Genomic DNA, 19,106 nt, shown 5'->3' with positions numbered 1-19,106 from the left:
CAAGCATCATGGTACTCAAACATGTCTGCAATTAAATTCATCACCTGCCCCCTCCATACCTCTACACCCCAAAAAATGTACACTTCTTTTTTTTGGATTATCTGTGTTATTTAATTACCCAAAGTGGGGTTAATTTTTCATTCCTTCCTTTTCCTGCTTCCATTGACACATTACTCAATAATTTTTCTGATTGTTTCTTTTCTTTTTTTAAGTTCATCCCAGTTTCTCATTTTCCACTGCCTCGGTTTAGGCCTTCAGCCCCTCTTTCTTGAATTATGGCAATAGGCTTCTAACTCAGTCCTCTCTTTCAGCTCATTCTTTGCAAAATCAGCCAAGTTTTGCATTTTGACAGTTTACCTCCTCCTGTAAAAACCATCAACAATGCCCACTTCCCACAGACCAACATCCCAATTCATCAACTGCCCCCTCCATACCTCTATACCCTTCCTGGAAGGCTCCTGCCCTTCCCAATCTGGCCCCAGACCTCTCTGTGACCTCCTGTCCCATGACAAGGTCTCTCAAATTCCCTGTGCTCCAGCACACACCGCATTTGACCATCTTGCAGACATACCATTCACTTTCACGTCCCTGTGACTCTGAAGTGCTCCAGGCACCCGTCCTGGAGGAAGTCTTTTCTTGCCAGGCCCAGGAAGTCACATTCATTTTAAGTACCTTTTCTTCCATAACATGCCCACCTTTCCACCTCCTCCCAGTACACTTTTCTCTCTGTGCCTTTGTGACAATTTGCAATGCTGCTTTGTACTCTTATTCAACAAACACTTATTGAGGGCCTACCAGGTGTCAGGAATTGGGCAAAGGACCAAGAATGCAAAATGTGGACAAAAGCCTAATCCTTAATCTCAAGAAGCTCACTTTCTAGTGAGGAGAATGGGAATTTAAAGCAATGTGGAGGTTCAGTGATATCAATGATATGGTGTAACATGGTGTTGGGAGCTCAGATGGGATAGGTAGATATAAATCAGATGTGTAAGAAACAGAAGGGGGCCCTAACTGGCTTGGCTCAGTGGACAGAGCATCAGCCTGTAGACTGAAGGGTCCCAGGTTCCATTCCTGTCAAGGGCATGTACCTTGGTTGCAGGCACATCCCAAATAGTGGGTGTGCAGGAGGCAGTTGATTGATGTTTCTGACTCTCTATCCCTCTCTCTTCCTCTCTGTAAAAAATTCAATAATATATATATATATATATATATATATATATATATATATATATATATATAATTTTTAATAAATATATATATTAAAAGAAACAGATGTCAGGCAGAATCAACACTGTGTGAGCAAATACATAAGGGAGGATGAGAAATACCAGACTTCCTGGGAGAACTTCATAAGCTTTGCATTGTTGGCATGTACTGTGTGAGGAAGAAAAAATGAGAGATGTGTTAGAGAGGAGGGCAGGAAAAACATCATGGACCATGTTGTATCCAAGTAGGATTATACATGTTGGTTTCCCCAGTTAGGTTTCATTCATCCATTCAGTAAATATTTATGAAGCACCTTCTAGGTGCCAGACATTCTATTTGGAACTGGGGATATTAGAGCAGACAAAATAAAGTACTTGTTCCTACTAGAAAAAGATAGATATCTGAACAAGTTAACAAAATATAAAGCAAAGCAGATGTATGAATGGAAAGTGATGGGGGTGCCATTTAGATAGGATGAGAAGGAAAGACAACATTCCATAAGAAACCTGACGTGCGAGTTATCCATGTAAGGGAAAGAGAAGTGTAGACAGGGGAAACAGTAAGTGCAAAGGCCCTGAGGCAGGAGAGTTCTTTGTGTTCAAGGCCAGAGTGACTGGAGTGAAGTAACCAAGGAAAAGGGTAGGATATCAGGGTGGTGTGAAAAGTGTGACCTCTTTTGATAGGACACAGAGACCTCATCTGGTACCTGGAACATAGAGATAGCTAAACCGTGGCTCTCAACCCAGGTTGCACATTTATTGTAAATCACTTTGGAAACTTTTTTAAAGCATACTATTTAAACTCAATTCCCAGAAATTCTGATTTTATTGGCCTAGTGTTGAGTTTGTGTACCTGTATCATTTGAAAATTCCCTCAGGTGAGTCTAAAATGAGGCCAGTTTAGATTTTCCGACTAAACAAACTTTTATTGAATGGAACTGAATTGCATTTCACCAACAGTGAGTTACATCCTTTTATCATGGCAGCAGCGTGTAGTCTTTAAGCACAGCACTACTCTAAGTTTATTCTGAAGACTATTTTGTTTCTTACCAGTTATATGGCCTTATGTAAATTTGCTAATTACTCTATTACCCGCCTGCGAAAAATCGGGCATACTGTATGCCTACTCCCACTTATGCAATGTTGTGACACAACACATAAACTCCTGTATGAATGGAGGCTATTTTGAATGTGAAAGCTCATGTGGAGGAATAGCATGCGAGCACCATAATCAGAATAAAGATGTTCTTGGAAAGCTATAATTATGCATGATTTCAAAATAAGGTAGACACTTCAAAAGAATTACCAGCAGCCAGCACTATACACAGAATTTCAGTAAAAATGCTGGTTTCCTTCCATGGAAATACAAAGAAAGAGGGTGTTTGGCAAAGTTCATTGCTATGATTGTGGAGCCAAGGAGTTTTAGAGCTGAAGGGCTTTCCTCCTATTATGCCCCTGAGGAATCTTAAATTCCAGAAAGCAGGAGAGAATTGCCCAGAGCTCCCCAAATAGTGGCAGAGCCAGATCTTGAAGTTGGATCTTCTGACTCAAAGCCTAGAGCTGTCGCCTAAACCACAAATAAACCAAATTTATGGATTTGCATTTCAGAATGGAAAGATACCTACAAGTTAAAAATACATAATTGCAAGAGAAAAGAGTATAAATGATGCCATCCAACCATGAGGAAAGAACTCTGCGCAGAGAAACTGACCTGTACCATTTCATGGGCTTTCTTTCCAGGCTACTGCACAAGCAGCATTCAGCAATAACATGTCTGGGCAAACAAAGGAGATAAGGCAGACCCGATCCTGCCGTGAGAAACCTACTTCATAGTGTACTCTGGGCACTCCCCAGAGGCCCTTCTCTCCTCAGTCATCGGGGTACTACCTCTGGGCCTCATTTAGTGATTTCCTAAATTGTAACCTGCATATCTAAAAGAGGGAAGGTGCCTCCCAGAGTGTGTAGATTCACTCTGAGGGAAATATAGATTTCCTAGGTGAATATCAAGGCTAGCCACTCAGAAACTTAACGGCTTCTTGGGGAAAGATGATCAAAGATAAACAAAAACAACAAAAGCTCTTCTGTTGTGATCATCACTTAATAAGAGAAAGGGGAACTCGATGATTAATACCGTTGCAATATTTTTGGAACAATTATGGATTTTATAATCTTCCGATAATTAAAAAAAAAAAGTTTTTTGAAAAACTGAACAACAGTAAACACATTATTTATTGGCCAAGTTGAGTGTGGCAGAGTGTCAATGTTATTTTACATTTTTGTCTCTTGAGAATATTGGGAAAATACTTAACAAGTAAGTCCTCATTAAGAAGAACACTGCTCTGCAGAGGAAGAACTGAACGCATGGTGGATACCTGACCTGTGGCTGTTTCTCCACACACAGAACCTCCGCTGGATGGCTCCTGAGGTCTTCACGCAGTGCACACGCTACACCATCAAAGCGGATGTCTTTAGCTACGCTCTGTGTCTGTGGGAACTTCTCACTGGCGAAATTCCATTTGCTCATCTCAAGCCAGGTGAGCCAGACTGCAATTAAAGTTTCTCTTGTTTTATTTAGTTCCGTACACTTTTACAACTTCAGGAAACACTTCCCCCGCACCCCCCCCCCAAAAAAAAATGAGTATTTTTTATGGGTTGGCAAGGTGAGAGGTAAATAAACAATCTCAATTTGTTTTAAGATGTATGCCAAATCCAAGAAAACATAATGACCTAATTCTGTGATTTTAGACATAGGCACAGAAAAGTGTAGGTATATTTTATTAAAGTTCAGTGCTTCGATTTGCCTGTTGTTAATAAAACAAGCAAATGACTATTACCATGTGAAATGTAGGTACAAATAAGTGGACAGTGCAATACTTATCTTTTGTATTAGATTTCAAAAGTGCCGCTTTAGAGTGTAAAGAGGGGTGAGCTGAAAGTAGCAACACATAAAAATAACCTGTCAAGAAGAGAATAACTTTTCCTAACAATTTTGTATTACATATATGGATACATTCCAAAAATGGAGTTTTGTAGGTGAGCCTAATATTGTTGATAATATACTATGTTCATGTAAATGGTGGAGTAGGAAATTTAATTACAGGGATTTGAGGTTTAAAGTAAATTTTATTTGCATCTGTCTCATCACTATGTCTGGATACCTTTTATGCCTTATCACAGTGTTTACTTACTTGTGTCCACTATTAGGCTGGAAAGTACCTAAGGACTTTGCATCCCCCAAACCAAGCATGTATGAAAAGTTGTTTTCAAATTGAATCATAAATACATTTTAAATAAATTAAATTGTAAGCACCTAGTGGCCAGCCTATCACCATATACCAGAAGAATAAAGTCAAAAGTGTTCTTAGGGAAAGACAAATCTTACAAACATGTATATTCATAATGTAAAGCCTTAACCAGAATCACAGTAATATTTTATATTGTCTTTTCAAGGTATCATTCCCCTTAGTACCATATGTTCTTTCATTACATTCTGCATAGTGTCTAATGGAGAGCTTTTCACAAATTATGTGGTCTGTCCATAGTTATTGAGGACAATAATTATTTGTCATTTCTCTCTATATATTTTTACATGCTTCCCAATGAAGATATTTACCATTATATAGTGTGTAGAGCTCTATTTTGAATTAAACCAACATTGCCATTTGTAATGTCTTGCTCTGACCCTCTGCTATCTCTTTACCCCTTAAAATTTTCATTCTGATCAAGATCAGTGACTCTAGTAAAAAATGTACTTATTCTAAAGAATCCAGAAATGCTAGACATACTGTAGCATTTTTCATAAGAAAGAGATACATCTTTCCTCTCTCTCATCTTTTCATCTTCTTTGGCATTTCATTCATATATTCATATTGATTTTATATCCTAATTACATCTGAATTTATCCACCCATCCACCACCATCTTAGCTCAAGCCACCATCTTTATCATTTATACTGTGATAATCATTTTAAAAATAAAGTTTATTAAAATATAATTTATATACAGTAAGCATCATTTTAAGATGACAGTTAAATGAATTTTAATAAATATATACAGTTGTATATCCACAAATGTGATCACAAGATTGTGCATTTCTATCACTTCTAATAGTACCCTGATGCCTCCTTGCCTCTTAATCCACTTTTCCCACTTCCAGCCCCTGGCAGCCACTAAACTCATTGCTGTGCCTATAGGTTTACATTTTTCAGAATTCATAAATAGAATTATGTGGTTGCATTTGTCAGTAATTAATTCTTTTTTTTATTCCGGTGTGATATTCTATTGTGCTTATGCATTGACAAATTGATGATCATTTGAGTTATTCTCTCTTTGGGGCTATCCCATCTAATAAAGAGGGAATATGCTGATTGACCCTCATGCCCTTGCAAAGATGGTGGCACCCGCAGCCAATAAGGAGGGAATATGCTAATTGACTGTCCTACCCTCAAAGATGGTGCACCCACAGACACAAAATGGCAAAACCCAGTCCCCTCATCCCCGCCTGCCTCTAGAGTCCCCCAGTCTCCTCAATCCCCCAGCCACCCAGAGCCAGCCCCAAGATGCAGGTAAGTCTCAGATGTCAGTTGCCCAGCTTCCCAGGGTTGCCCAAAGTTCAGATGAGCAGGGCTAGCCAAGACTTGTGCTGCTGGCAGTGGCAGCAGCAGAGGTGTGATGGAGCATCACCTTCTCCTGATTGCTGGGTCGCCTCCTGCTCCTGAGGGTTCCTGGGGCCTGGTGCATGAAAATTCATGCACTGGAGTGGGGGGTCCCTCAGCCCAGCCTGCCCCCTCTCACAGTCCAGGAACTCTTGGGGGATGGTCCGACTGCTGCAGAGGCAGGAGAGGCTCCCATCACCGCCATTGCATTCACCAGCCTTGAGCCCAGCTTCTGACTGAGTAGCACTACCCCTGTGGAAGCACACTGACCAATAGGGGGAAGCTCCTGCATTGAGTGTCTACCCCTAATGTTGAGTGCGTGTCATAGCGACTGGTAATTCCACTGTTTAGTGTATTTGCATATTAGCCTTTTATTATATAAAATTGCTAATACTACTCAAGTCTTTGTATGGATGTTTCATTACTCTTAGGTAAATATATGAGATGGAATACTAGATCTTATGGTAAGAGTTTTTCCAAGGTATTTATGCCATTATGGTTTCCCACCAGCAGTATATGAGAATTTCAGCTGCTCCATATACTTGCTAGCACTTTTTAATTATTTATTTAAGATAAAATATTTGTCACTAGAGTAAGTGTATAATACTATTGGGTCGGCAGCTAAGTAATTGCGGGTTTCACACATATATGGCTTCAGTTGAATTTTTAGGTTTGCAGACGTAGTACAAATGTAAAACACATTTTGTTATTTGATAGTTGGCTATTCAGCTGTTAATCAGTAAAAAAAGTTTTTTGATCTGTTTTGTAGTTTTCGTTTGGCGTTCGTTGAAAAATGGAAAATCAAAAGGAACATTTTTGTCATATTTTGTTTTTTTATTTCTGCAAAGGGAAAAACGCATCGCAAGCTCATAAAAAGTTATGTGCTGTTTATGGTGACGAAGCCTTAAAAGAATGGCAGTGTCAAAATTGGTTTGCCAAATTTCGTTCTGGTGATTTTTCACTCAAAGATGAAAAACGCTCTGGTCGTCCAGTTGAAGATGATGACGCCCTAATCAAAGCAATAATCAATTCGGACTGTCACAGTACAACACATGAGATTGCAGAGAAGCTTCATGTATCACATACATGCATTGAAAATCACTTAAAACAACTTGGCTATGTTCAAAAACTCGATACATGGGTTCCTCACGAACTGAAAGAATCACAGTTAACGCAACGCATTAGCAGCTGCGATTTGCTAAAGAAACGTAATGAAAATGATCCATTTTTAAAACGACTGATAACTGGCGATGAAAAATGGGTTGTTTACAACAATATCAAGCGGAAAAGATCGTGGAGCAGGCCAGGTGAACCAACTCAAACAACATCAAAAGCTGATATTCATCAAAAGAAGGTTTTGTTATCAGTTTGGTGGGATTACAAAGGAATTGTCTACTTTGAACTCTTACCACCCAACCGAACGATCAATTCTGATGTCTACATTGAACAACTAACGAAATTAAACAATGCAGTTGAAGAAAAGCGGCCCGAATTGACAAATCGAAAAGGTGTTGTATTCCATCATGACAATGCAAGGCCACACACATCTTTGGTCACTCGGCAAAAATTAATGGAGCTTGGTTGGGATGTTTTGCGACATCCACCATATAGTCCTGACCTTGCACCATCTGATTACTTTTTGTTTCGATCTTTACAAAACTCCTTGAATGGTAAAAATTTCAATAATGATGATGATGTCAAATCGTACCTGATTCAGTTTTTTGCTAATAAAAACCAGAAGTTTTTTGAACGTGGGATTATGATGCTGCCTGAAAGATGGCAAAAGGTCATTGATCAAAATGGGCAATACATTACAGAATAAAGTTATTTAGTTCCATGAAAAAATTGTCTTTGATTTTCTTTAAAAAATCCGCAATTACTTAGTTGCCGACCCAATATATCATTGTGTTATTGTTTTATATTTCTCTAATAACTCATGATGTTGATAATATTTTCATGTGTTTATTTGCTGTTCACATCTCTTTATTCAGGAAAGAGTTTCTTCAATTTGTCTTATTATTTAGCTGTAAGGGTTCTTAGGTTCTAGGTAGAAGTCTTTCATCTGCTGTTTTGTTTTTTTTTGTTTTTTTTCCTGCAAGTATTTTTCATTAGTCTATGGCTTACCTTCCCATTTTCTTAGCAATATCTTTTAAATAGCGTAAGTTTTTAATTTCAATAAAATCTACTTAACCAACAATTAAGTCAACTTTTTTTGTGTATCCTAAGTAAAATATTCCTGTCTTACCCCTGGGTACAAAGTTTTCTTCTTATGTTTTGTTATAGAAAACTTATAAGTTTAAGTTTCATATTTGTAAGATTGAGTTCCTTTTTAAAAATTTGTACAAGGTATTGGCTGAATTTATTATTCTTTTTTAAAAATATTTTTATTGATTTTTTTTTACAGAGAGGAAGGAAGAGGCATAGAGAGCCAGAAACATCAATGAGAGAGAAACATCGGCCAGCTGCCTCTTGCATACCCCCTACTGGGGATGTGCCCACATCTAGGCTACATGCCCTGGACTAGAATTGAACTTTGGACCCTTCAATCCACAGGCCAATGCTCTATCCACTGAGCCAAACCGGTTATGGCTGTTAATCTTTTGTTAATTTACTGGTTTGTTTTTTATATACATTTCCAATTTTTCAGCATGATTAGTTGAAAAAAATGTCTCCATCCATTGAGTATGTTTGGTACCTTTTTTGAAAATCAATTGACCAGATCTATGTGTATCTACTTCTGGACTCCATTGATATGTTTACCTTTATACCACTACCAGACCTTTGATATATTATAATAAGTCTTAAAATTCAATATGAACCCTCCAACTTTGTTCTTCTTTGTTAAAATTGCTTTGGGTAAGTCTAGGTTTTCTGTTTATTTATGTAAATGTTAGAATCAACTTTCTATTTCTACCAAACCACACACACACACACACACACACACACACATAACCATGCTGGAATTTTAATTGTATTGCATTGAATTTATAGGTCAATGTGGGTAAAATTGACAACTTAAACATATCGACTCTTCCAAATGATAAACATAGTCTATCTCTCCATTCATTAGGTCTCAATTTCTGTCATCAGTGTGATTTAGTTTTTATCATACAGACCTTGCACATATTTTAGACCTATTTCTAAGTATTTTGTTTCTAGATTATGTCACTATTTTTTAAAGTTATCCTATTATTAGGATTAAATTTCAAAATTCTTAATATGGTCTGCAAGAGCCTAACCTTGCTTGTATCATTTAACTTCCCCAGCTCCAGTGACTCTTGCCTTCTCTTGTTGCCTTCAATACATTGCCCTTTTGCAGTTTCCTTAATAATTCAGTTAATGATGACACCACAAAGATTGCTCTGAGGATTAAATGAGATGATGTTTGTGACTGAACTCTGTCAATTGAATACTCTGCAAATGTAAGAAGAAAGATAAGGGCAAAGGGTTATGCAGGGCTAAGGCTGCCTAGGATTCTATACTTGACTGGAACTCATTCTCCAAGAAGCCCATATAGACACTAAAAGTCATTTTGGCTCTTCCCTTATTTTTTTCCTTCCCTCCTCTCTCCCTCTCTTCTTTCCTTTCTTCATTTGCCCCCCACTTTGCTTATTTTTAGTCTCACTTTCTAAATATTTCAAGTCTATACACTTACCGCCCTTTTTACTGCTACTTTCTATTTCATATGCAGAATTCTGCATAGTATATGATACATGGTATCCTTGTCTCCAGTTTTGCTCAGCATTTTTTCCCCCACCAACTGCCATTTTATAACTAGATTTAGCTTTCTAAAAACTCAAATTTGATCATCTGACTTCCCTTCTTAAAATTTCTAATGTTTTTTTTCTTTGCTCTTAAGATAAAAACAAAACTCCTAAAAAACAATCCACATAATTAAGCCCCTGCTTTCCTTCCCCCATCTCCCTGCTGCCACTTGCAGCCTCTCTGGCCACATTTCTATTTCATTTCCCCAACATGGCCCATTTCCGCTGACGTCCATGTCATTTGTCAGAGATACTCTTCCCATTTTTTTATCATCCAATTTACTTTAGGTCTTCAATATTACTTCTTCCAAAGACATCTTTCTTCATTCTTCAATATTGACTTAAGCTCAGTCTCCTCCCTGCCCTAAGTCATCATTTATCATAGTATTTACATTTCACTCATATGGTTTTGTTGTTTTCTCTACTCTTTATTATACTTTGCAAATTTTAAAAAAAGGAATATTTCAAAGAGATGGAGATTTCCTCTCTCATGTACCCACAGAAACATTTATTGTTTTTGGAGGAGAATATTACATAATGGAACAGTTAAAAGTCTTGCCTAAGAATAACCAGATTCCAATATCCCAGATATTAGAATTTATAGTACGTTATTAGAAAGAGAGTGCGCCTATGATAGATGCTGCATTTTTAAAAGTGGGACAGTGGCCATGCATCAAGAAACGAGACTGTTAATATCATTGCAGTGGTTAGGCAATCTAGCATATGTTTAGCAATAAATCATGTGAAGCATCACATTCAGTATAAGCTGCATATTAGCCATTTACCATGAGGAACAAATCCATGACTACAATGTGGGACAGCATTATCAATTACAGTAATAGCAACATTACACATGGCTCACCCTCCTGGATATGGCAGAATCCTATCTCCTGGGAGAAATATAAAAGCGGGGCACAAATATTAGCATTGACTCTTCTGCAAGTAACGGATATGCATTCAGAAAGCCTTCTATTAGGAGTCTCTTTTACATAGTGTATCTTTAATGTAACCTTATAATTCCAGGTTTAGAAAGAACTATGCCTACAGGGCCAGCAGAAGCAGGCAAATGTTCTACACAGCACAGTGTGATGAACAGGAAATCACATGCTCTCACACAGTGGGGCAGGGGCTCACAGCTCCAGCCAAATAGCACCATGAAGGAACATAGAGTGCCTGCTCACTGTTGCCATATCAACTAATTTCTGTGTATTTGTTTAAAAATTTAAAGATGTTAGAATGTTGGTGATTAACTCAATTCTTAAGGAAGCATTCTCTAGGTTAGCAGTGTATAGGCTCAAGAACATTTGCATAATGTGTAAGAGTATGCATCTTGTGACTTCATGTAGGCTACTTACACAAGCTGCAGTTCAGTACTTCAGTTTCTTTATAAAGTGGTGATAATAATGGGATCTACCTCAAAGGGTTTGAATGGTGGCTAGCACTAGTAAACACTCTATAAATAAGTATTAGCTAGTATTATTATTATTGTTGTTGTTGTTGTTGTTGTCTTTAGGTGATCATTAAGTACTCCTCTAGCCAAGAACAGTGCTAGAATAAAAAAGAAACAAAAAGGAATAGGGTATTGCCAGGCCTTCATAGTACAGAGAAAGCCCAACTATATTGAAGCACAGTGTGCTTACAATGCTCCCTGGAGGGTCTTCTGCCCAGACTCGTGGTGGCAAAAGGATATCAGGGAAGGATTCTGAAAGCAGCTGATATCTGAACTCCATCTTTAAAAGATGAGTACTAATTCAACAAGTAAATAGTGGGGAGATAGAGAAAATGTCCCAGTAGAAAACAGCATGGGTGAGGTGCACAGGTAGGGGAGAGTCTCAAATACAGTCAAACCTCGGTTCTCCAATGTCTCTCATCTTGAACAATTCAGTTCTTGAGTCAGTTGTTCACAGGAAAAAATGTCTTGGTTGTGGAACAAAATGTAGGTTCTCTTTCTGACAACCCTTTCATGCTGATACATCAGCTTGACAAAAAGCACCCCTCAGGCAACAAAGGACAGAATGTGAGTCATTTTACCACTAAACCTCCTGTTTTTAATATCACAGGAAATGGTGCTGTGAATATTTTTGTGAGTTTGTTTGTTTTGGTGTTTTTGTTGTTGTTGTTGTGCTTTAGTTGCTGGTGAAATGGATGAGTAGCACAATTTTAAAACATAAAGAGGCCAGCAAGAGTGCTACTGTTGCTAAGGTTGTGAAAGAAACAATGATCACAAGCAATTAGAGTTTTGTTTTTTGTTGTTTTTTTTAAAAAAAACAAACACAAAACTGTTGTTGCTTTGGAAAAGGAAAAGCAATTAGCTGGTGATAGCATTCCTGAGACAGTGATATGTGAACAAGCCGGGTGCTGCACACTGACCTCCTGAAAGACACTCCTCAACCCATGCTGAAAGTGATTCCTTTAAGGATAATAGGGGGTAGTTCAGAAATTTAAGAAAAGAAGTACTTGCTTACAGATTAAATAGTACAGTAAACATCTACTCTATACAAGAAAGTGAAAACATGGAATCATTAGGGATTCTAGAACATTCATTCCATTTACAGTATCTCTAATGGGGGGGAAATAATTTGGTTTTTTAGTAAATCGCTTCTCGAATGGCCTTCCAGAATGAATTCAGTTTGAGAAAAAAGGTTCCACTGTAATACAACAGGGATGAATCAGAGAATAAAAGGGAATCAGTAGCAAGACATGCTATAAATGTAAAATGAGAGCCAGATGGTGGAAGGGCTTTGTGTGTCAAGATGAAAGACACTGTAGGACTTTAGGTAGGGTAATAGTACGATTATGGTATTATTTTTTAAAATGCTGCAAAGTAAAAGCTGGATTGGAGAGATGCAAAGCATAGGCAAGGAAGTCAAGTAATAAAGAAGAGGATGTATAAAGCCTTAACTAGAGTAGTGGCTTTGGAAGAGAAAGGAGAGGTTGACCTCAGGAGGTGGGAGCTGATGGATTGAGGTAGGAGCACCTTGGGGGAGGGGAGGTGGAAGAAGTGGAAGATGACTTACAGACTTCTGGCTTAGCCAGCAGCAGCATGACAAATACAGAAGAGAGCAAATTTGTGAGAGAAATGATTGGATTAGAAGGAGAAGAAGCCAACATCTGAAGCCAAGCAGACATGAAGAACCAGGCAAAATAAAAAAAAGAACTAGTATGACTTGGCAAACAAGAGCTATCCTGGATACTCATCGGAGAAAGAAACCAACAGCTGCCTCTCCAATTTGATTTCTCTCCTGGGCCTGTCACTCCTGATATGTCATGAAAAACTAAAGAAGAAATCTGGGATGAATTAATCCATCAATGTAAATTTTATCCAATCCATTTTCTTCTAACCAGGTAACCAATTTTGCAGATCATTTTCAGATTAGAGCTTGGGGCCAAAGAAGAGAGCCTCTGTTTTCCTTTTGTTTTCCTGTGTGGTGCCAGCTGGTTCACAAGGAGACTCAACTCTGTGCCCTGGGACTCCTTAATGCCAGGCTCTAAGTCTGCGATGTGACAGCAAATTAAGAACATCTGCCAATTTATTCTAGCCAGATTTGGGTGAGACTTCATATTGAGACTTTACCTCAGATTTTCAAACTGTAGTCCGGGAACCAAATATGGCTTGCAAATGTTTTTATGTCTCACATATGGCTTTTAAAAATATGAATTGAAGTACATTTAGAGATGCAGTTATGTCATAGGTCTCATATTTATAGCCATTTGCTACCTCTGCTCAAATATTTGATGATTATGTTCTTCTCCGTATGTGATTAGAATCCTAAAATACCCTACATATAATCACCTCAAAAGGCATAAGCACACTGATGATGTGGACTGTGTGCTGTCAAGTTATAGGAAAAGAGGAGTGAGCTAAAGTTCTGAAATCTTATGTTTGCTACGCTAACCCTTATCAGTTTTTCACTGAGAAGAGTGGAGCCAGCCAATAACTGCGCAGATCAAATCGGTCCAATGGATGGTGATATTTCTGTGAATATAGCTGATATTAACATCCCAATACTTCATTACACTGACAAAGATTGCAATGAGAACAGACAATGGTGCAAATTAATCTATTCTTCTGACAGCCTGTAATGAGAATGGGATGTGGTTTAAAAAATTAAGCCATTCTTAGTACAATCTCAAGATTGCAATCTCATGGTCTCTCTCAGATGCTCTACGCTCTGGTGATACATCATTGAAAAGTGTCAGTTTAACAAAGAATGTCTTTGCTCTTGCTGAGACAGTAGAATGCATGTGCTTTGTTTCACCACACCCTGCCCATTAAAAACAATGAAGTTGAATCAATTGTGTTTTTTTATAACACACGTACCCACAATCCAAATTGGAAAAAACAACATTTCTGGCAATTTTATCTTAGTCAAAACTTGGAAACAAAACATGGTACTTTATTGCTCTCCTTTTTAAAATGTAAATGCCTAGATTTCCTTTTATATAACATATGAGAATAAGAGATCGATTACTTGCCCTAACCGGTTTGGCTCAGTGGACAGAGCATCGGCCTGCGGACTCAAGCGTCCCAGGTTCGATTCCAGTCAAGGGCATGTACCTTGGTTGCGGGCACATCCCCAGTAGGAGGTGAGCAGGAGGCAGCTAATTGATGTTTCTCTCATCAATGTGTTTAACTCTCTATTCCTTTCCCTTCCTCTCTGTAAAAAATCAATAAAATTTATATTTTATAAAGGAAATCAATTACTTTAGGAATTCAAAATCTAGTACCAATTTATCCATAAGCAACATATAGCTAATTAAGTTCATCATGAACTGCATAGTCATCCTCCCCACAATGGCTGTCTTTGTAGCCTTGTAACTCACAGTAACACAATGCAATGTTTTACTTGGTGTTCAGGCCTCAAGAAAGCCCCAAAAGGAACTAAGATTTCTGGTCTAGACAGGACAGAAAACATACAACAGTTCTCTAGGCTCAGGATAAAAAGAATCAGAAAGACCCTTAGAGATGTAGGTAATAATTATAGCAACAACAACAGCTAACACTTTTTGGGAACCAACAAAGTGTCAGATGCTTTATGTACTCTGTCTCTTCTAATTCTAAGGGTACCCTGTGGTTTGGATCCTATATGCTCGGTGTCACATGCTAGTAAGAGGTACAGCCAAGACTTAAGTGCATGGCTCCCTGTCCCCAAAGCCCATGCTTGTCACCATTACATTATGCCCTTTCATCTTTAAATATCTAGAAATTAATACTCACATAGGTAAATTAGTTTAATTAGATCTCCCAGAAAGTTAAAAGTAATGCCAGACTGGAAATTAGGCCTCCACATTTTCTTGTTAAAGGCATTTCTTAATAGTCATACTGCTTCAGTTTATGGAAGCCCCTCCTCCCCAAAGGCTTTAAACTAAAGATTATGTATTAAATATGCTGCCAAATCTCAACAACTGACCTGATTATATTGTAAGTTGATATTAAACTAAACATTATATTCATTCTGCAATGTTTCTTGGTGAATAGGAATTATTCTCGGTCCTAAAAACATAATAATGAGCAAGATATTAATTGGCATCGATCCTTCATCTTCACTTGTTTGTACAAATTCTGCTTCCTGACTTCTATTTACCATGATCTATATTATTTCCAGTGAGCCCTTATGTTGAACTATCTCATTTATTGATTCATTCGGTGCATATCTATTGAATGTCTTCTAATTGCCTGTCACTGTGCTGATCATAGGAGATACAATGGTGAAAACCCACCATCACTCACCTCAAGAAACTTGTGATTTGCAGAGGCAAACAAGTGAAGAGGTAATGAAGAGTAAAGCATTATGTGCCACTGTGGCACAGGATGCGGTGGCAGAACATAGGCAGGGTACCCAGGAGAGATCATCTAAACTATGACCTAAGTGACAGTAGATGTAATGCAAGGAAAGAGGGAAAGGAAGAGGACTCCAGGGAAAAGAAATTACATTTCACAAGCGAACCATGAAAGGCAGAGGAAAAATCCAGCAACTCGTTTCTTCATTAATTAAGCATCTATTCACCATATTTTATTGAAAAGTGTAACACTTTGTTTATTTTTCTTAGCCTACTGTCCTTCAGATAGAATGTTCAATACACTTTGTCACATGAATAAATGAATGAAGGTTATCACATGTTATGCCTAATGCCTGGTCTCTTCTTCACTGGCCTCTTTTGAGAGAGAACACTGGCAATCTCTATTCATAGCTTTGATTTTCTTGATAACATTTTGATACAAAAACAAAACAAAACAAAACAAACAAATAAAATAAAATAAAATAAAATAAAATAAAATAAAATAAAATAAAAAACACTGAAGCACTGGAATCCACAGATTGACAGCAGTGCTGTGTAAACCCTTGAGGCTGACTCACAAAATTGTGTTTTAATTCAACCTCTTTGGGGATAATGGGAGTGGGAAACAATGATGCTCTAGAATTGTGCTGTCTGATATGGACGTCATCAGACACACATGGCTATTTAAATTCATATTAATCAAAATTAAATTAAAATGTCAGCTTCTCAGTTACATTTAGCCATATTTTTATGTGCCTAGTAGCCACATTCTACCATCATAAATGGCACAGAATAGCATTTTCATCATTGCAAAACATTCTATCCAACAACCCTACTATAGAAGCTAGATTGTACTTTACTAAGCCATTGATAATTATTTCAGGGTAGTGCTGATGAAAGAATAGCTGCTCAATACAAAGTTATTGATATTTTTAATGTGGCTTTATTCCCTTTTAATAGCAAAGTTTTCTTTGTGAAAGTAGAAACCAACATTTACATAAATCATGTAACATATTTCATGTAGCAATCAAGATATGATTAATGGCCTTACAGTAACTTTTCTTAATCTGGAATACCAGAAAATTTCCCAGCTGTTAGTGTAGCATGGCCACTTAGGCAAGACTGACAGAGCAATCTCAAAGGTGACAAATTTCAATCCCATGACCCCTCATGTAGCGTTGCCCGCTTTATGGCAGAGGGGCTAATGAGTAGCACCACTGCCAAGAGTGTGTAAAGCAAAAGGGAGAAGGAGATGGCAAGGCGTTGCAGAATCTACTTTGAATAATGAAGAATTAAATATCATTCATCTTAAACCGATTTTCCAGACGCACTGCCAAGAAGCAAACAAGTAACTTTATATACTTGATATCAGAGACTAAAAGAGTTTCAGAGGAGACGTTTGGCACCTGCATCTGAGTTTAACACACTTTATGAATAGTCCCTCCCCACCCATTAGGATGTGTATAATTAGTTTAAATATGCGCACTACACTGGTTTATGTGCTTATAGCTGCTCCAGCTCAACAATATCCAAATGGTCATCAGTTTGTTTGCTTATTTATTTACCACATTCCAAAAATAATGAGAAATAGTCGAGTAGCCGATGGAAGAAGCCTCACATGCCTAGTTTTTTGTAACACAAAAGACACATTTTATGTCATATTAAGTTTGCTACATATGATCTGATTGGCCTTTCTTTTTCCCATCAGTGTTAGCAACCATAACACTATCTGATAGTGCTAGAAATCGTGGGCAAATGTGACAGTGCAACTATTCTACCAAGGAATTGGGGGAAAAAGAGAAAATGAAATTTTTGACTGCCCTCTATCTGAAACCATTGTATGATTAGAACAGCTGTTGCAATGAAATATTAAAATGGTAGGCAGGTAAAGGGCATGAACTAAGATTTCAAAGACAAAAAATAAATGTTTGGAAACATATTAAGCCTTATATTTATCAAAGAATAAAATTTAAACAACAGCAAATGAGCTGACATATTTACCTCTCATGTTAGCAGAATCTATCATAAAGTGAGGAAACCTAATTCTGGTGCACGTATAATAAAAACCTTCTTATACACTTGGTATTGAATTTATAAAGTAGCACAATTATTCAGGAAAATAATTTAACAGGATATATTTAAAGTCTTTAGTTATCCTCTCAGGTATATCAATTTCACCTCTCAAAATATCATAAGTAATCTCTGAAATCAAGAACGTCATATTGAAAAGACACTCTTTGAAGTGTTTGCAGCCAAATTTAAGCAACCTAAAATTGAGGAATGATTAAGCAAATCACACTAAATGTAGAGTCATTAAAAATATGTTAACATGGAGTTTTAATAACATTGGAAATGCTTATATTTAATTTAAGGGGAAAAGTATTACATAATTGTATATAAGACATAAACTCAATTACATAAATATTATATAAGATGTATTCAAAATATTTTAGCACTTGTTTCCTCTGAATAAAATTTTATCCTTTCTAATTCTCTTAATTATCTAAAATTCTACAAAAAAATAAGTATAAATTTTACATTTGGCAAAATTAGATACCAATTCTTACTGACCCATAAATAGTAAGTTACATTGCATATAATTTCACTAGATCAAATCTGTAAGCAAAATTTAATTGGAGAAAACTGAGGTGGAGAAGTAGTGGGTGAGGTCAGACCTCAAGATACTAAGATATAGACAGATGCTTATAACATCACAATCTAGAAGACAGGAAGCAGCAATGCCCTGGATCTTGAGCCTCTCACTGGTGCAGAGCAGTTTTTCTAGGGAATAAAGAGAGCTTCATGTGTTGTTCACAGTGTTTTCAATGTGAACTAAAGAGAGCATGGAATCTGGAACTATGGGCTACAGCAACTACTAGTTATATTTAATTTTTTTCTAAATTAAAAACTTATTACATACACATACACACCATACATAACAGTAACACACACCCTACCTTGCACAGTTTTTAGGGGGATTGGAAGAGTTTATGTCTATAAATACCATGATGCCTGATACAAAATGTATTTAATAAAAGTAGCTATAAGCTTGGTTTCCAAGGGAGTAGAGAAATCACCGGTTGCAGAACAGAAAAATAATTAGCAATCAGTAATCTGCAGCAAAGTCCCAAGAATCATAACACAGTAATGGGGACTTCGAGATGAGCAATATTCAGAAATACAAACAGGCAGGCAGCACTAGGGACTTCAATCAATGAGTGGTATTAGCTAAAAAAAAATGAATCTGAAGTCTCTGATATTTTTAATATCTATAAATATTAAAAAAATAAAACCCTAACATTCTTGTAACCAGTTATGGGATTTGAGCTTAAAAAAATAACCTATACTGCCCAAGTAATTCAAAGGGCAAAGTTCAGTGGCACTTCATATTTTGCTATATAGAGAGTAAGCTTGTTAGCCTGAGATTTATGGCATTGTACAGTCTGGTCTAATCTGCCTTTCAGTCGTTATTTCCTATAACATCATGTATGTACCCTATCCTTCAGACACACACACTCAATCACTTTCTATCTACATGTTCCTTTGTATGCTCCTTTGCTCCTGTTCATATTCCCTCTGCCTACTATTTGTTGACTAAACAGCTAAATGAATGAATTTATAAAGATACACTGTTAGTATCAAATTACCCAATGTTTTGTTTACCCTTTTAAAAAACTATAGAATTCTTTTTTATTCTCTCCT

General features: G+C 37.2%; 1 protein-coding gene across 4 annotated transcripts in view; it reads left to right on the top strand.

The window, feature by feature from the left end:
* LOC311616878 (serine/threonine-protein kinase TNNI3K) overlaps nt 1–19,106 on the top strand; it is a 309,455-nt gene that overhangs the window by 184,427 nt on the left and 105,922 nt on the right. For all 4 annotated transcript variants that reach the window (XM_084872811.1, XM_084872813.1, XM_084872810.1 and 1 more), the window contains one exon: nt 3,607–3,739. In XM_084872811.1, the coding sequence (XP_084728937.1) occupies nt 3,607–3,739 (133 nt within the window). The remainder of the gene's footprint in view (nt 1–3,606; nt 3,740–19,106) is intronic.

This window comes from Pipistrellus hanaki, assembly GCF_964339955.1.
Source record: "Pipistrellus hanaki genome assembly, chromosome: 2".
NCBI classification, from domain to species: domain Eukaryota; kingdom Metazoa; phylum Chordata; class Mammalia; order Chiroptera; family Vespertilionidae; genus Pipistrellus; species Pipistrellus hanaki.
Note: the sequence above shows the minus strand (reverse complement) of the source record. Positions and strands in the feature narration are given on the sequence as shown.